The sequence below is a fragment of the Canis lupus genome, chromosome 4, assembly GCF_003254725.2.
Source record: "Canis lupus dingo isolate Sandy chromosome 4, ASM325472v2, whole genome shotgun sequence".
Taxonomy (NCBI): Eukaryota; Metazoa; Chordata; class Mammalia; order Carnivora; family Canidae; genus Canis; species Canis lupus.
In genome coordinates this window covers 20,291,302-20,309,716 of record NC_064246.1, presented here as the reverse complement: position 1 = coordinate 20,309,716, position 18,415 = coordinate 20,291,302, and the positions used below count along the sequence as shown (strand labels likewise).

The following is an 18,415-nucleotide window of genomic DNA, read 5'->3' as shown; positions in this document are numbered from 1 at the left end:
ACGTGGGACTCGATCCTGGGTCTCCAGGATCGCGCCCTGGGCCAAAGGCAAGCTCTAAACCAGGGATCCCCAAAATACTAAAAATAACTTATTTGAAGTTAGGAAACACACACGTACACCTTGAAGATGAAAATCAAGTCTCAAAAAAGCTTTTCTTTCCTTTAAATCTACCTCAACATTAAGTTCCTTCAAATGTTTTCACATATTATTCTAGGAAAAGAATATATACCATAGTGAAATGAGTTTTAAAAATACTGCAGGGAGCATCTGAGTGCCTTCATCGGTTGAGTGTCCAACTCTTCGGATAAGGTCATGATCTCAGAGTCATGAGATCAAGCCCCAATTTGGCTCTGTGCTCAACAAGGAGTTTATTTGGGATTCTTTATTCCCTCTCCCTTTGCCCTTCCGCACTTAAGCACAAATACACATCCTCTCTCTAAAATAAATAATGCAGGGGCACCTGGGTGGTTCAGTGGTTGAACATTTGCCTTTGACTCAGGTCATGATCCCAAATCCTGGGACTAATTCTCATATCAAGGTGCCTGCAGGGAGCCTGCTTCTTTCTCTGCTAATGTCCCTGCCCCTCTCTCTGTGTCTCTCATGACTGAATGAATAAATAAAATCTTTAAAAAACTTAAAAATAAAATAAAAGTGCATATTGGGTGGCCTGGGTGGCTCAGGCAGTTAAGCATCCGAACTTCATTTCTCAGGGTTGTGAGATCGAGACCGTCATCAGACTCATGTGCTGCGCATGGAGTCTGCTTACGATTCTCTCTCCTTGGGCAGCCTGGTGGCACAGCAGTTTAGCACCACCTGCAGCCTGGGGTGTGATCCTGGGGACCCGGGATCGAGTCCCATGCCGGGCTCCCTAAATGGAGCCTGCTTCTCCCTCTGCCTGTGTCTCTGCCTCTCTCTCTCTCATGAATAAATAAATAAAATATTAAAAACAAGAACAAAAACAAAAAACTATTCTCTCTCCTTCCTCCTGTGCTGCCCCCCCAAAATACTGCATATATTAGAGGTGCCTGGCTGGCTCACTCTTGGTCTTGGGGTTGTGGGTTTGAGCCCAAGATGGGAGTAGAGATTACTTAGAAAAAAGGAAAAGCAAGTGAATTTTAATTTTAGTCCCCTCTTAGAAATTCAAAACAATAGTGGCATAATACTCAGGAAAGTTCTGTATATGTGAAGTAAGTCAGAGAAAGACAAATATGTATGATCTCACTTACATGTGAAATCTAAAAGACAAAAAATTCACAGAAACAGAAAACAGATTTGGTGACTGCCAGAGGCATGGAGGGAGAAAAAAATGGGTGAAGTTTGTCAAAAAGCACAAATTTCTAGATAAGTAAGTTCTATGGATGTTATATACAGCATGATGACTATAATAATACTGTATTGTGGTTTTTTTTTTTTTTTTAGATTTTATGTATTCATGAGAGACACACAGAGAGAGGCAGAGTCATAGGCAGAGAGAGAGAAGCAGGCTCCATGCAGGGAGCCCAATATGGGACTCAAACCCAGGACTCCAGGATCATGCCCTAGGCCAGAGGCAGGCGCTCAACCACACTGAATCACCCAGGCATCTCTGTGTTGTATATTTGAAAGCACTGACAAAGTAGCTCTTAAAAGTTCTCATCAGGAAAAAAATCTATAACTATGCAAGATGACTCATGTTAACTAAACTTATTATGGTAATTCATTTCACATCATATATATATAAATCGAATTATGTTGTACATCTTATATTAATATAGTCTTATGTATCAATTACTTTCTATAAAACTAAACAAATGAGAAAAATGTTACTTTCATTTATTTTCTGGCACAAACATAGCATATTACTGATGAAAACTTCTATACGTAAATAGTAATAAAACCAATCATCTGACTCTTCAAGACAAAACATGATGTTTTATGCTTGCCCAATAAATCAAGTCTCTTAATTTCTACAATTAAAAAAAAAAAAAAGCCAAATCCTAAATATAGTGAAAGGACTCAACATTTCTCAAACTAGGACCACACAATTATTTACTCATAAAATTTCTTTAACATCCTGACAATAATGACTTATGAGCACATACTAGGAAATGTTATTCTAAGAAAAGACTAATTTTTTTTTTGAAAAGACTAATTTTTATAGTTTTACTTAGTTTGGAAATCCTACTATTGGGAGATTAAGATTACAAGATCAGTGTCAGCTGATTTTGATTCCTTAACAAAACCAAAGTGAAGCTGACCTCTCAAGTGAAATTTTACAAAAATTAACACATTAAAGACTAAAATGGTATGAAAGGCTATAGACTACAAAACTTGTGTTCCTCAGCTACCTAAATTCTCTACCCATGGGACAATCACCAGTTATTATTACAGGTTCTGCTTCCTTTTTTATCATTTTCATAATATTTCAATTTAAGTCAGTAAACCATGGCTCTTTGGTCAAATCCAGCCCATAGCTTACAATTTTGTGATTTTTGTATAGTGTGAAATTAGTGATGGTTTTTCAAACTCTATTTATTTATTTTTAAAGATTATATTAGTTTATTTGAGAGAGTACAAGCAGGAGACTGGCAGGGGAAGAGGGATAAGCAGACTCCTTTCTGAGCAGGGAGCGTGACACGGGGCTCAATCCCAGGACCCTGAGATCATGACGTAAGTGGATAGTAAGACTCATACCTGACTGAAGTCATCTAAGTGACCTGTTTTATACTTTAAAATAATTGTTATAAATAATAAAACTTGCAACAGAGACTCTAAGTAGTCCACAACCTAAAGGAGCACTACACAGGGGCACCTGGGTGGCTGAATCGGTTAAGCCTGATTTGATTTTGTCTCAGGTCATGGTCTCAGGGTCAGGGATCGAGCCCCATATCAGGCTCTACACTTAGTGGAAGAATCTGTTTGTCCCTTTCTCTCTACTCTTCCCCCCCACATGCTCTCTCTCAAATAAATATATTTTTTTAAAAGTTCAAAAACATTTTAATGCTGCTAATGCTGGAAAAACTAAGCTAATAATGTAATACAATAGCTTCACCAACTAAGGTCAAGCTTAAAAGATATAACACCTAAAAAAAACTTTCCTAAAAATATCACCAATAATGAAAGTATAAATGCCAAAATCAGAATTAAGTTTAAAATAAGACCTCATATGTATTCAAACTAGATCACAACTGGATCTGCAATCAAAAACATTAAATACAAAAAAACAACATGCATTCCATCTTTAATTCCATGTATTGTTAAACTAATATGTGAACCAAACCAATATTCATCTTCAAACCCTGAAAGAAATACTTAACAGGAATAAAATTTTTTGGTCTATTCTTCATTCAGATATCCAAAAGGAATAATGTAATGCCAAACTAACCTGTGTTAAAAGAGTCTGCTGAGGTTGCTGTAACTGAAAATAGAATAAACAAACAAAAACAGGGAAGAAAAAGAAAAAGGTCAATCAAAATTGTTTCATAGATGCTCTCATTTAAAAAAATTCCTATTAAATGGGTACTTCATTTCTAATTAAGAAATATGGTGGAGGATTCCTGGATGCCTCAGGCAGTTAAGCATCTGCCTTTGGGTCATGTCATGATCCCGGGGTCCTGCAACCCAGCCCCGAGTCAGGTTCCCTGCTCAATGGGGAGTCTTCCTCTCCTTCTCCCTCTACCCCACACCCCCGCTGATCCTTTCTAACAACAACAACAAAAAATCTTAAACAAAAAAAAATATATATATCTATGGTAAAAGTAACAGAAGTGGGGTGCCTGGATGGCCCAGTGGTTGAGCGTCTGCCTTTGGTACAGGTCGTGATCCTAGGATTGAGTCCCACATCAGGCTCCCCATAGGGAGTCCGCTTCTCCTTCTACCTATGTTTCTGCCTCTCTGTGTCTCTCATGAATAAATAAACTTTTAAAAGAAATGATTAAAAAAAAAAGTAACAGAAATAATTATAGCCATTTCCTAGAAGTATTTCTGATTGCAGACCTGATATATAACTAACTTGTTCAATGGGGCACCTGGCTGGCTCAAGTCAGTAGAGCATGTGACTACTATTCTCTGTGCTGTGAGTTTGGGCATAGAGATTATTAAATATAAAATATTTTTTAAAAACCAAAAAAACCAAACTCATCCAATAAAAAAATTGATGTTTTATCTTATTTCATAGGGATAACACACACACACACACACACACACACACACACACACACACACACAATCAACCAAGTCCCTAGATGGGAAAATTTCCAGTACTGACATATTAGTCACCATGCTGCAAATGATTATCATCAGTATGCTATTTGCATCAAAAATATCATTGGGGAGGGGCTCCTGGGTAGCTCAGTCTGTTGAAGTGTTTGCCTTCTGCTCAGGTCATGATCCCAGGTTCTGGGATCGAGCTGCGCATCAGGCTCCCTGCTCAGTTGGGAGTCGGCTTCACCCTCTCCTGGCCTATTCACTCAGTTATATGCTCTCTTACTCACTCTCACTCATGCTCTCTCAAATAAGTAAATAAAATCTTTTTTTTTTTTTTTTTTTTTTTTACAGATTTTATTTATTTATTCATGAGAGGCACACAGACAGAGGCAGAGACATAGGCAGAGGGAGAAGTGAGCTCCTTGCAGGGAGCTCAATGTGGGTCTCGATCCCAGAACTTTGGGATCACGCCCTGAGCTGAAGGCAGACACCCAACTGCTGAGCCATCCAGGCATCCCAATAAATAAAATCTTAAAAAAAAAAAAAAAAAAAATCATTGGCTCTATAAATGATATATCCAATTATGTGGTTAGCACCAAAATATATAAAGAACACACAAAATCTTATATCAAAAAACAAACCAATTAAAAAATGGGCCGGGGGCAGCCTGGGTGGCTCAGCAGTTTAGTGCCACCTTTGGCCCAGGGTGTTAACTTAGAGTACTGGGATAGAGTTCCGCATTGGGCTCCCTGCATGGAGCCTGCTTCTACCTCTGCTTGTGTCTCTGCTTCTTTTTCTCTCTGCCTCTCATGAATAAATAAATATTTTTTAAAAATTAAAAATTAAAAACTTAAAAACGGGCCAGGGGGCGGGGACCTGGGTGGCTCAGTGGTTGAGCGGCTGTCTTTGGCTCAGGTCATGATCCCAGGATTCTGGGATCGAGCTCCACATCAGGCTCCGTGCTTCTCTCTCCCTGTGCCTCTTCACTCACTTATGTACTCTCTCTCAAATAAATACAAAAATAATAAAAATAAAAATAAAAGTAAAAAAAATCATTGGCTCTATAAATGATACTCAATAAAAGGTTAAAACCCAAATTATAAAGAAAATATATAAAATCTTACATCAAAAGCCTCTCTCTGTGTATCTCTCATGAATAAATAAAAATCTTAAAAAACAAAAACAAAAAAAAGGCCAGAGGAACTGAATAGACACTGTTCCTAAAAAGACATACAGATGGGAAAAGAGAAACATGAAAAGATGCTCAACATCATGCATCACCAACAAAATGCAAATCAAAACCACAATGAAGCATCATCTCACACCTGTCAGAATAGCTAAAATCAAAAACACAAGTAACAAGTGTTGGTACGAATGTGGAGAAAAAGGAAACTTCATGTACTTTTGGTGGAATGTAAATTGGTACAGCCACTGTGGAAAATAGTATGGAGGTTCCTCATAGAATCAAAAATAGAAATACCATATAACCCAATTAATACCACCACCATTGGAATATATGGACCCCTATGTTTACTGCAGCATTATTTACAATAGCCAAAACATGGAAGCAACCTAACTGTCCATCAGTAGACAAGTAGATAAGGAAAACCTAGTGCATACACACACACATACACACACACACTCTGGGAGATTACAATATTACACAGCTATAAAAAGGATCAGATTGTGCTATTTGAGACAATAGAGATGGACCTAGAAGGTATTATGCTAAGTGAAATAAGACTGAGAAAGACAAATGCCATATGATTCCACTCATAAGTAGAATCTTAAGAGAAACAAAATGGATGCCTAGGTGGCTCGGTTGGTTGAGCATTGGCCTTTGGCTCACATCAGATCTTGGGGTCCTAGGATCCAGCCCTGAGTCAGACTCCCCACTCAGCAGGGAATCTGCATAATCCTCTTTCTCTGAATCCCCAATAAATAAATAAATAAAATCTTAAACACACACACACACACACACACACACACACACAGTAAAAAATAAAGATTCACAGAGCACCTGGCTGGGTCAGTCAGTAGAAAAGTTTTCAATTAGCAATAAGCGCACCTTGGAAAAACCTCATTGGCTACGATACTGCCACTGTGCAAAGCTGGGTCAGTCAGTAGAGCATGTGACTCTTGTCAGTGTTGGGAGTTTAAGCCCCACACTGGACGGAGAACTTACATTTAAAAAACTTAAAATAAAAATAGGGTGCTTGAGGTGACTCAGTCAAGAGTCGATTCTTGATTTTGGCTCAGGTTATGATCTCAGGGTCCTGAGAATGAGCCCCGCCTCGGGGCCTCAGGCTCCAAGCCAGATGTGAAGCCTGCTTAAGAGTCTCTCTCTCTCCCTCTCCCCACCCCTGCACACTGTCTTTCTAAAAAATAAAATAAAATAAAGGCTCAAAGCCAATGACCTAACTAGAGTTAAAGCTTCAAATGGGAAAAAGGATCTTATAATTTTCACAGGTGATCTAGTACAGCATAGTAGAGCTATATGTTCCAGACAGAACTGGGCTGTATTCACTGTATTCAGTAATACAGAAATTCTTTCTAGGTTATCCTCTGCATGCTTTCTTAGAAACATGTAACGGGGCACCTAGGCAGCTCAGTATGTTAAGAGTCTGCTTTTGGGGGATCCCTGGGTGGCTCAGCGGTTTGGCGCCTGCCTTTGGACCAGGGTGTGATCCTGGAGTCCCGGGATCAAGACCCACATCAGGCTCCATGCATGGAGCCTGCTTCTCCCTCTGCCTGTGTCTCTGCCTCTCTCTCTCTCTCTCTCTGTCTGTGTCTCTCATGAATAAATAAATAAAATATTAAAAAAAAAAAAAGTCTGCTTTTGGCTCCGGTTGTGATACCGGGGGCCTAGAATCGAGCCTCACATGTGGCTCCCTGCTCAGCGGGGAATCAGGAGGGAAGTCTGCTTCTCCTTCTCTCTGTTCCTCCTCTCCGCTTATGCTTGAGCAAGTGCACATCTGCTTCTCCTTCTCTCTGTTCCTCCTCTCTGCTTATGCTTGAGCAAGTGCACATCTCTCTTACTCTCTCTCAAATAAATGAATGAATCTTTAAAAACAGAAACAAACAAACATGTGACAAAGACTGACTGCTACTTGATGATTTGGGGTTTTAGGACCTCTCTTCTACCTTCCTTTTACTTGGAGACCTTCCTTTTTGCCTACCTCATTTAGCCCACCTCCAAATAATTCAAATCATACATTACTATACCTGACAGGAGATGAAATCTATATATATTGAATCTGGGACAAATGATTTTCTTTAAATCACTTTTTAAATATAGAATATATAAACTAACCTGTTGTTGCACACTATACAAGGCCTGCTGAGGTTGTGAATATTGCTGGAAAAAAAAGATTTTTCAAAGAAAAGTATGGATGTCAGTTTTATTCATTTTCAAGAAGTGATATATATACATACAAAAACATAAAAGTCACACTTAACAAAGAACTTTTCTGGAACTAAACTTCACCAAAAATAAGCAAAAGAGTGATTTCTTACACTCTGGGATTCATGAAGAACTGAATTTTGTTCAAATAATTTAAGGTGTAAGAACTGCCTGTTTTAAGAATTTAAGAATTTTGACCATGCAATTGCACTGTTCTATATGTCTTAGGCATATATAGTTCCTATTACCTATAAAACAATAAGCATAATAAAAATACAAAATTATTGTGGCACCTGGATGGTACAGTCAGTTAAGCGTCTGACTCTTGGTTTCAGCTAAGGTCATGATCTCGGGGTCCTGGAATCCAGCCCCACCTCAGGCATTGTGCTCAGCACGCAGTATACTTCAGGTTGATTCTCCCTCCCTCTGCCTCTCATTCTGCTCATGCGAAAGCACGTGCACTCTCCCTCCCTCTAATAAAGAAATCTTAAAAAGAAACCCTAAAATTATTAATTCTTAAAAATTATTATCTAGCTACTCAGATAGGACAGTTTAATATACACATCTTGAAACACAATAAAGACTCACCTGTTGCAATGCAGCTGCAGCAGCTGCAGCCTGTTGCTGCAAGGCTGCAGTCTGAGTTAACTGATAGTTTGCTGGAGTTTGTGTGGTCAGGCCTGCTGCTGCTAATGCGGTTTGCTGTGTATAAATGGTAGGAGATGCTCCAAGGAGTGATGGCTGTTGGACACCCAATGCAGCTAAAATGAGATTAAAGAGAAAAAAAGCATTATTTGGATCCAGTCTAGGAATTTTCCATAAGTGCTTAGCTATAAATTATGTCCTGCCATTGTTTAGTAAAAACCTAAAGCAAAATTCCAGTAATGCTTATTAAATTTAACTGATTCATGTACCTCCCTAGATCCCAGTGGCTTTATTTTTTAAAGATTTTATTTATTTATTCATGAGAGACACAGAGAGAGGGAGAGGCAGAGAGACATAGGCAAAGGAAGAAGCAGGCTCCATGCAGGGAGCCTGATTCAGGACTCGATCCCAGGTCTGAGCCAAATGCAAATGCTCAACCGTTAAGCCACCCAGGTATCCCGATCCCAGTGGCTTTATACTAAATGTCATAACAGATACAGAAAAACACTATTTTATAAAATTAAACTACATAATGACCATAACCAACCTTACCTAGACCAAGAGCCTAAATTTCTCTCAAGAAGTATTTTTAGCAGGATCCCTGGGTGGCTCAGCGGTTTAGCGCCCGCCTGTGGCCCAGGGCACAATTCTGGAGTCCCGGGATCAAGCCCCACATCAGGCTCCCTGCATGGAGCCTGCTTCTCCCTCTGCCTGTGTCTCTGCCTCTCTCTGTGTGTCTCTCATGAATGAATAAATAAAATCTTAAAAAAAAAAAAGTATTTTTAGGAAAAAGCAGAAAATAAATGGTCTTATTTTAATAATCTGGGATCCCTGGGTAGAGCAGCGGTTTGGCGCCTGCCTTTGGCCCAGGGCGCAATCCTGGAGACCAGGGATCAGGTCCCACGTTGGGCTCCCAGTGCATGGAGCCTGCTTCTCCCTCTGCCTGTGTCTCTGCCTCTCTCTCTCTCTCTGTGACTATCATGAATCAATAAAAATTAAAAAAAAAAAAATCTAGAATTTACTGTTTTATCTTCAAGTAGATGAGAATCCTATATTGAAGACAGTGTTGCTGAAAGTGATCTACCCTAAAATCTTCCATTGGACGGAATTTTCATATACTTCTACTCTGCATTAAAAATTTCAAAACTGAGATGCCTCGGTGGCTGAGCCACACCTGGGTGGCTCAGCAGTTGAGCATCTGCCTTCAGTTTAGGGCATGATCCTGGGTACAGGGATCGAGTTCCGCACTGAACTCCCTAGGAGGAGCCTGCTTCTCCTTCTGCCTGTGTTTCTGCCTCTCTCTCTCTCTCTGTGTCTCTCATGAATAAATAAACAAATAATCTTACAATAAAAAAAAAATTTCAGGGCAGCCCAGGTGGCTCAGCGGGTTAGTGCCGCCTCTGGCCCAGGGCCTGATCCTGGAGACCTGGGATCAAGTCCCATGTCAGGCTCCCTTCATGGAGCCTGCTTCTCTCTCTGCCTGTGTTTCTGCCTCTCTGTGTCTCTCATGAATAAATAAATAAAATCTTGAAAAATATATATAGGGACGCCTGGGTGGCTTAGCAGTTGAGTGTCTGCCTTCCGCCCAGGGCGTGATCCTGGAGACCCGGGATCAAGTCCCACATCGGGCTTCCTGCATGGAGCCTGCTTCTTTCTCCCTCTGCCTGTGTCTCTGCCTCTCTCTGTGTGTTTCTCACAAATAAATAAATAAAATCTTAAAAAAAAAAAAAAAAGAAAAAATATAAATATGAATAAAAATTTTTAAAACTTTAGGGGTAGCCTGGGTGACTCACTTGGTTAAGTGTCTGCCTTCGGCTCAGGTCAGGATCTCAGGGTCCTAGGATAGAGCCCCACATCAGGCTTTCTGCTCAGTGGGGAGTCTGCTTCTCACTCCCTTGGAGCACTTTTCCTCTCTCTCTCTCTTTCTCCCCCTCTCAAATAAATAAAATCTTAATAAAAAAAAAAAATGGGGGGGACTCCTGGGTGGCTCAGCGGTTGAGCATCTGCCTTTGGATTAGGACATGATCCTAGGTCCAGGGATTGAGTCCCGCATCAGGCTTCCTGCATGGAGCCTACTTCTCCCTCTGTGTCTCTGCCTCTCTCTCAGTATCTCATGAATAAATAAATAAGATCTTTAAAAAAAAAAATTTTTTTTAAACTTGGAAACAGACCAAATTTCAAAAAGTTTTGAATTTTAATGTACTACTATATGGGGCAATGAGACAAAATTAACCAGTGACTTTAAATTATAATTTCATTAAGCCAAATTGGGAAAGGATTCAGAATGACAGATTTAGGTATTTAATGCTTAATGTATGCTTAAACAGAATTGAAAAGCTTAAGAGAACATGAGAAAGATTTTGCTTGATGTTTTTATACAATTCGACCAAATGCAAAAAAGCAATCAACTAAAAACTGTGTGTAGCACTACCTTTCCCAAAACTGGATCTCTTAGAATTATGACTAGCTTCCCAAGACGTTAAAATAGGAAAACAAAACAAAAAAAGGTCCAAAGTTTAAAGCTAAGGAGAGAGGGGCGCCTGGCTGCCTTTGCTGGTAGACCATGCAATTCCTGACCTCAAGGTCATGAGTTTAAGACCTATGGGCATACAACAACAACAACAACAACAAAAAAAAAAAAGACCTATGGGCATACAGCTTACTTTAAAAGTTTAGGAAATAGCTAATTAAGTACATATTTTTACTGCAGTATTTCTCAGAATTTTTAATACGCCAACTAAGCATTCTAAATCTTAAAAGATTGCCATAAAGCAGTATTTACACATGAACACTCCCTTTTCCAAAACACCTGCTTCTATCTAAAAATAACCTGAAAAAATGCGGCTCTATAATTACTAGTTAACAACCTTATAGAAAGAATATTTTGTTTTACAAGAACAGAACACAGAATGTAATGAACTAATCAAAGCACCTAGTCTAGAATATCCCAGAAAATCTTTACAAGTGTGAGGTCTGGGACGACTGGGTAGCTCAGGGCGTGATCCTGGAGTCCTGGGACGGAGTCCCACATTGGGTTCCCTGCAGAGAGTCTGCTTCTCCCTCTGCCTAGGTCTCTGCCTCTCTCTCGGTCTCTCATGAATAAATAAAATCTTAAAAAAAAAAAAGAAGTGTGAGGTTCATCATCAGTTGTTTAAAAGTTCAAACTAAAAAAATGAAATAAAATAAAAAGTTCAAACTAATTTTGCTTAAAGACAAAACAAACCAACAAACAGTTCAGTTCTTGTAAATTACAAATTACTGGGACGCCTGGGTTGCTCAGTGGTTGATCATCTGCCTTTGACACAGAGCATAATCCCAGAGTCCCAGGATCAAGTCCGAAGTTGGGCTCCTTGCATGGAGCCTGCTTCTCTCTCTGCCTCTGTCGTGAATAAATAAAATCTTTAAAAAAAAAATTACAGGGGGATCCCTGGGTGGTTCAGCGGTTTGGCGCCTGCCTTCGGCCCAGGGCGTGATCCTGGAGTCCCGGGATCAAGTCCCACGTCAGGCTCCCTGCATGGGCCTGCTTCTCCCTCTGCCTGTGTCTCTGCCTCTCTCTCTCTCTCTCTGTCTCTCATGAATAAATAAATAAAATCTTTAAAAAAAATTACAAATTACTCCCTGCAAAAATACTGATTTTTTTCCTAAGTACTAATTTTTAAAAGTTAAAAAAGGAGAGAGGGAGAAAAGGAAAAGTCTAAGGTGGGCAAAAAATTTCTATATCTCCTAAGTCCTTACCACATTAATCTTTTCTTGCTTTTACAGTAAGTCAGATACCACAGATGGGCAGAAAGAAGAAACCAGGACTAACTAAATGAATTTAAACAGAAAAAGTGGAGAATCTCTTAATACCAGCATAAGTTCAAAATGATGTTAACTGCAATGAGAGTAAAGAAAAAGGTACTGAAATCTAGGACACAGGGTCTAATCAGTGGATCCTGTTATCCTTTTAAAATGGTATGCAAAATTGCAGATGAGATAGTCTAAAGCTTTTATTAGTTTTTAAGAGAATTATGAACCCAAAAAAGTTAAGAACCACTATTCCAGGAAAACAGAAGCAAAATATTCATCAAACACAAGATCGTAGAAAAAATTATTAGTGTTTTAAATTAAGATTGGCAGATTATACATTTGACAGAAGTAGCATCCATGAATCAAATATCATACCCACAACCTTCATCCACCTGAGCTCTGACCTCAGATCTGCTGTTTCATTCTGTTAGTACCAATCTTCAGAATCCTGGAAGTTGCCACAGCAGAAGAACTCAGAGCCAATATCCCAGAAAGTCTATCTTTTTTCTTATTACATTTTTAGATGTTCTGAATCCTGGCATCACACAGCAGCCTCACATTAAGTAGATAGGATGCCAGACACATTTCTCTACTATTTAGTCAGTGTTATGAATTAGAAACTATAAAAAAAATTACAGGTGACCCCAGAACAATGTGGAAGTTAAAGGTGCTTGACCTCCCTACACAGTTGAAAGTTTAAATATAACTTTTAAATCCCCCTAAATTAAAAAAAAATTTTAAAAAGAAAAATTTAAAAATAAATAAATAAATAAATAAATAAATAAATAATAATAAATAAATAAATCCCCCTAAATTGGGATGCCTGGGTGGCTCAGCAGTTGAGCGTTTGTCTTCCGTTCTGGGCGTGATTCTGTGGTCCCAGGATCAAGTCCTGAATCGGGCTCCCTGCATGGACCCTGCTTCTCCTTCTGTGTCTCTGCCTCTCTCTCTCTCTCATGAATATATAAAACCTTTTATAAATAAATAAATCCCCCCAAATTAACTACCAATAGTCTAATGCCTTAGATAAAATATTCCTAATTAAAGAATGTACCGGGATCCCTGGGTGGCGCAGCGGTTTAGCGCCTGCCTTTGGCCCAGGGCGCGATCCTGGAGACCCGGGATCGAATCCCACGTCAGGCTCCCGGTGCATGGAGCCTGCTTCTCCCTCTGCCTGTGTTTCTGCCTCTCTCTCTCTCTCTGTGACTATCATTAAAAAAAAAAAAAAAGAATGTACCAATTAGTTGATTTGTAGATGACATTGTTTTTCTAGGACAATATAGTACTATATCTATGTAAACCATTCACATACAGGCAAGCATATACAAGCTTTAAGACCATACTGATGTCTTGATGACTAAAAAGAATACAGGGCAAGGGCACTGAGGTGGCTCACTCAGCTAAGCATCCAAATCTTGACTTCAGCTTGGGTCAAAGGATTGAGCCCCACTACTCAGTGCTGACTCTACTCAAGATTTTCTTTCCCTCTGCCTTCTCCTGTCCTCCCTGTGCTCTCACTCACTCTCTGAAATAAATAAAATCTTAAAAAAAAAAAAAAAAAAAAAAAAAAAACCACCACAGGGGTACCTAACAGGCTTTTAGTCTGTAGAGCATGCAACTCTTGATCTCAGGGTCATGAATTCAAGCCCATTAAGTGTAGGATTTACTTTAAAAAAAAAAAAATTTCCATTCACATGTATTAGCAGTTAATGACTGAATTTAGTCATAAGAGTTTTTCATTTATATGTTTTCTATCATTTCTCCCCAAATTTTGCACTGTAATTATTATTGTTCAAAGATTTTTGAAAGAAAACTGAAAATAGTATAAAGTGAAACACTGAGTAAAAAGAGAACTACAGTAGCAAAGAAAAAACATAAAGCTCATTAAAAAAAATAGATTTTATTTATTTGAGGGATGCCTGGGTGGCTTAGTGTTTGAGCACCTGCCTTGGGCCCAGGGCATGATCCTGGAGTCCTGGGATCAAGTCCCACGTCGGGTGCCCTGCATGGAGCCTGCTTCTTCCTCTATGTCTCTGCCTCTCTCATGAATAAATAAAGAAAATCTTTTAAAACAAAATATGTTATTTATTTGAGAAAGAGCAAGCATACGCAAGCGAGGGAAGGGGCAGAAAAACAAGGAGAAACCGACTTCCCACTGAGTAGGGAGCCCAATGGGGCTAGATCCCAGGACTCTGAGATCATGACTGGAGCCAAAGGCAGACGCTTAGCGATCGGAGTCATTTAGGCACCCTGTTTTGTTTTGTTTTTTAAATTAAAGTTAATTCGGGGGTGGAGGGGCTGACTGGCTCAGAGAATTATGCTACTCTTGATCTTGCCAACATTACTTCAAGCCCCACATTGGGTCTGCAGAGGTTACTGAAAGAAATAAACTTTTTTTTTTTTAAGATTTTATTTATTTATTCATGAGAGACACACATAGAGATAGAGAGGCAGAGACAGAGGCAGAAAGAGAAGCAGGCTCCCTGCGAGGACTCCAATGTGGGACTTGATCCCAGGACCCTGGGTTCATGCCCTGGGCTGAAGGCAGATGCTTTAACCACTGAGCCACTCAGGCATCCCAGAAATAAATAAACAAACCCCTCAGGATTGACATAACTTACCAGATTTTAGAACATTTACTTTAATGGCATATATAGGCCATTGAAAATTTAGATCCTGCATCATATTTAAGACTTTTTAAGAGAAAAACTTTATAAGAAATATTACCTAAACATGTGGCTTGCTCAGTATTCAATTGCAAGTTTTCATTCTTGGACTTTGAAAATAAACAGCAATATTTATGTGAATCAGACTAAGTGGCTTTCCATTTTTACAACTCCACTATACCTTGCCCTTGGATTTAGAAGGGAAAATAAAATATCTCTAGGACACTTGCATAGCTCAGTCAGTTAAGTGCCCAACTCTTGGTTTCGGCTCACGTCATGATCTCAGTGTTGAAAGACAGAGCCGGCATCGGGCTCTGCCCTCAATACGGACTCTGCTTGTCCTTCTCTTTCTCTGCGCTTGGGCATGCACCCACACTTTCTCTTTCATAATTAAAATCTTTACAAACAGGGGATCCCTGGGTGGCACAGCGGTTTGGCGCCTGCCTTTGACCCAGGGCGCGATCCTGGAGACCCGGGATCGAATCCCACGTCAGGCTCTCGGTGCATGGAGCCTGCTTCTCCCTCTGCCTGTGTCTCTGCCTCTCTCTCTCTCTCTCTCTCTCTCTGTGACTATCATAAATAAATAAAATTTAAAAAAAAAAAATCTTTACAAACAAACAAACAAAAAACCACTAACAGCCAACTGTTGACTGGAAGCCTTACTGGAAATATGAATAGTTAATATATTTTGTATGTTATATGCATTATATAGTCTTTTTTTTTTTTTTTTTTAAGATTTTTACTTATTCATGTGAGACACAGGGAGAGAGGGAGAGGAAGAGACACAGGCAGAGGGAGAAGCAGGCTCCATGCAGGAAGCCCAACGTGGGACTCGATCCCGGATCTCCAGAATCACGCCCTGGGCCGAAGGTGGCACTAAACCACTGAGCCACCCAGGCTGCCCCCACCCCCTTTTTTAAAGTATGCTCCATGCCCGGTATGGGGCACAACAGAGGACTTGAACTCATGACCCTGAGATCATAACTGAGCTGAGATCAAGAGTCCATGCTTAACCAACTGAGCCACTGAGGAGTCCTATATCCTGTTATTTACAATAAAGTAAGCTAGAGAAGAGAAAATCATAAGGAAAATACATTTACAGGACAGTACTTATCACCCCCCCCCCCAAAAAATCTCAATAAAAGTGGACTCACACAGTTCAAACCCATGTGTTCAAGGGTCAATGCGTGTTGATAAAGGGTTCAACTGCTAGGTGAAATTCACAAGAAAGAAATTTACATTCTACTAGTTGTGTCAAACCACTAGCTAGTTAATTCAAATTTTGTGAAATCACTGTGCATGTGGTTGTGGCTTCTATATATCTGCAATATAGCTCTTGTAAAAATCATTCATATTTGAGACTTTTACTCTCAAAGTTTATTTCATTATTAATATCCTTTTTTTGTGTGGTTATCTGAGAAACTATACTTGAATTTTTCTAAGTAGCATTCTCCACTCTTGTGAATTATAATCAATATTCTTTCTGCAAGATAATTCTATAATTTACAAAGTACAAAGGTATCAATCCCTGACTAAATCTTTCCACCCAAGTGGCCAAACATTTGTCAGCTAGAGATGTTTTTCCAACTATGCAAAGTACAAGAGTCTCATTTATCTAATTCAATGATTGCTGAAGGTCTTCTGACCCTTCTGAAACAGATTTATCACTGTGTATCAATACTTCCACAGACAAGCCTATGAAATGAGCCCTAAATGACCACAGGCTACCAGTAAACAAGTAAACTCAAGGGCTACCATTTTTTAAACCTTTAAGGACGTAAATTATATCATTTTCTAAAATGTAAAAAAACTGGGATGCTGGGGGTGGCTCAGCGGTTGAGTGTCTGCCATAGGCTCAGAGCATGATCCTGGGTCTGGGGATCAAGGCTGGCATCGGGCTTCCTGGGAGGAGCCTGCTTCTCCCTCTGCCTGTCTCTGCCTCTGTGTATCTCATGAATGAATGAATGAATGAATGAATGAATGATCTTTAAAAAGAAAAAGTAAAATCACCTTCATATGACCGAAACACACCCGTGCTATGATACAGTAATAGTTTTTACTGAATACCAAGAAACCCACCATTAAAACACAAAAGAGAGGGCAGCCCCGGTGGCTCAGCGGTTTAGTGCCGCCTTCAGCCCAGGGCCTGATCCTGGAGACCCAGGATCATGTCCCATGTCAGGCTCCCTGCATGGAGCCTGCTTCTCCCTCTACCTGTGTCTCTGCCTCTTTCTCTTTCTGTGTCTCTCATGAATAAATAATAAACAAAATCTAAAAAAAAAAAAAAAAACACAAAAGAGAAACCTCTCCCTTTTCTGTTGTCCCTTGAGCTTATCAAACTCACTGTTAAACTTATTTTTTTTTTCACTGTTAAATGTAAAACTCATTACCTTTAAACCTTGGTGCTCTATCTTTATAAGAGAAGTCATCCTGAAATAAAATTCAAATCCTCAAACTGATGACAGAAACTTCATTTTTTCACCTTCTGCAAAAGTAGTTAAAGCATTGATCAAATAATACTTTCTCATTTGAAATTTCTACTACCAACACATACTCCAAAAGTAATCTCAGGGACGTATGGGTGGCTCAGCAGTTGACCGTCTGCCTTGGGCTCAGGGCATGATCCCGGGATCCAGGACTGAGTCTCACATTGGGCCACTGGGCTCCTTGCGGGGAGCCTGCTTCTCCCTTGGCCTGTGTCTCTGCCTCTCTCACTCTGTGTCTCTCATGAATAAATAAATAAAATCTTAAAAAAAAAAAAAAAAAAGGCAATCTCACACTGTTTGGAGAGGAAAACAAGATGTGAGGGATTTTCTTCATAATTTGTGATTTTACCTAAGTACTTACAAACCCATGTGGGTTTTTTTTTTTTTAAAGATTTTATTTATTTATTCACGAGAGATACACAGAGAGAGGCAGAGATACAGGCAGAGGGAGAAGCAGGCTCCCCGCAAGGAGCCTGATGCAGGACTTGATCCCAGGACACAGGATCACGCCCTGAGTCAAAGACAGACGCTCAACTGCTGAGCCACCCAGGTATCCCTAAATCCATGTTTTAAATCAAATGAGTGTCCTCTAAATGTCATCGTCTCAATATCCTTTGAAGATCAGATTTCGGGATCCCTGGGTGGCGCAGTGGTTTGGCGCCTGCCTTTGGCCCAGGGCGCGATCCTGGAGACCCGGGATCAAATCCCATGTCGGGCTCCTGGTGCATGGGGCCTGCTTCTCCCTCTGCCTATGTCTCTGCCTCTCTCTCTGTGTGTGACTATCATAAATAAATAAAAATTTTAAAAATAAAAATAAATAAATAAAGATCAGATTTTACACAACTACAAAACCTTTGATGCTCCCATGCACAGATAACTTTCTTACAATCAGATAACTCATTGGTCAATGTACTGCTCATTTGCAAGGTTCTATTGTAAGCCCATAAAAAAAAAAAAAAGAAATTAAGGCTCAGTATATTTTAAATATAACATATTCCAAGTATTGTATCCTTCTATAATTGTCTTGTTTGACATACTAGCCACCAGACATATGTGGCCATTTCAATTTAAAGGAGTGAAAATTAAATAAAACTAGAAATTCCTCAGTCACAATAACCACATTTCAAGTGCTCAATAGCCCCATGTTGCTAGCGGGTAGCAAATTAGACAATGAAGACATAAAATACATCCATCATTGCAGCAAATACTTCTCAGTGGACAGTACTATTCTGTAACAAAGA

At 39.6% G+C, this 18,415-nt stretch overlaps 1 protein-coding gene and 1 pseudogene across 8 annotated transcripts in view; both read right to left on the bottom strand.

Moving 5' to 3' along the window:
* CCAR1 (cell division cycle and apoptosis regulator 1) overlaps positions 1 to 18,415 on the bottom strand; it is a 61,492-nt gene that overhangs the window by 33,907 nt on the left and 9,170 nt on the right. For 6 of the 8 annotated variants that reach the window (XM_049109017.1, XM_049109014.1, XM_049109015.1 and 3 more), the window contains exons 3-5: positions 8,177 to 8,349; positions 7,499 to 7,543; positions 3,365 to 3,397 (exon numbers count right to left, since the gene is read on the bottom strand). In XM_049109017.1, the coding sequence (XP_048964974.1) occupies positions 3,365 to 3,397; positions 7,499 to 7,543; positions 8,177 to 8,349 (251 nt within the window). The remainder of the gene's footprint in view (positions 1 to 3,364; positions 3,398 to 7,498; positions 7,544 to 8,176; positions 8,350 to 18,415) is intronic. The other 2 variants (XM_049109020.1, XM_049109019.1) reach the window with 1 other exon arrangement.
* Positions 6,173 to 6,298, bottom strand: LOC112652062 (U4 spliceosomal RNA; annotated as a pseudogene).